Genomic DNA, 948 nt, shown 5'->3' on the forward strand with positions numbered 1-948 from the left:
GGCCTTTGCGCTTTGGCCTTGCGATTGTGGAAATGCTCTCGGAGGACACAGAGCCCCAGTGTAGCTCTGGCGCCTGCCAGCGGTCCCCAGCCGCTCCTCCCTGGCCTGTGAGCAGCGGGGTGGGGGTGGGGTACCTGAGAGCCGGGAGAGGACACTTTCATTCTTAATCAGGTCACGCCTGGGAGAGCCAGGAAAGAGTTGTGTTTATGGGAAGCTACAAACACTGTGGGCGAGTGTCCCCTGCCTGACATTTTGGGGGCGCAGACCTTATGTGAGTATCGAGTCTCCTTATGTGTAGGGTGACCATATCACATGCCCCGGCAGAGGGTCGTGTCTGTGTGGGGCAAACGGCAATGATGGGAAGAGAAGGAACGTGCTTTGAATGTAATTCACCTTCTGAAAAACGATGATGCAGTAACTTCTAAACGGTAAAGTGGCCGTCTCTAAAGATGTGTCCTCAGTTGATTTTAAGATGGATCAGACATGGGGAAAGCCATTATTTTAGCAGAATTAAGTTCATTGTTTTTCGTTAACTCTAGAAGTTTCTCTGTTATCTGCCATGGCTCCGAAAACAATGCGTTCTCACGGGACAAATAGTTCTGATTAATCGGTATTGAATTCGCATTACGTGGATCGTCAGATTTCAAAGATTTAACACGACAAAGATGCATTTGATGCTGACGCTATAAATAGGGGCACAAATGCTTTCTGTTCTTCCCGGCGAAGGAGGCGGAGGCGGACCTCAGAGGCCCTGAAATCGTCACCATGGGAGAGAACGACCCGCCCGCGGCCGAAGCCCCCTTCTCCTTCAGATCGCTCTTTGGCCTTGACGATTTGAAAATAAGTCCTGTTGCTCCAGGTAGGTGGAACCAGGTGTGGTTTCCGCCCCCCTCCCGCCCCCCATCTAGATGACAAATGGGGCCGAGTGTCCCTCTGGGGAAATAGCTC

The 948-nt window shown here is 51.8% G+C and overlaps 1 protein-coding gene across 1 annotated transcript in view; it reads left to right on the top strand.

Annotated features, from left to right (window-relative positions):
• Positions 1-732: 732 nt before the first annotated feature.
• The window catches only part of TMPRSS3 (transmembrane protease, serine 3), a 19,525-nt gene continuing 19,309 nt past the window's right edge, over positions 733-948 (top strand). Inside the window, 1 exon segment of the mRNA XM_011372853.1 lies at positions 733-859. Coding sequence (XP_011371155.1) covers positions 766-859 — 94 coding nt within the window. The 5' untranslated portion in view covers positions 733-765.

This window comes from Pteropus vampyrus, unplaced genomic scaffold (genome assembly GCF_000151845.1).
Source record: "Pteropus vampyrus isolate Shadow unplaced genomic scaffold, Pvam_2.0 Scaffold214, whole genome shotgun sequence".
In the NCBI taxonomy this organism is placed as follows: domain Eukaryota; kingdom Metazoa; phylum Chordata; class Mammalia; order Chiroptera; family Pteropodidae; genus Pteropus; species Pteropus vampyrus.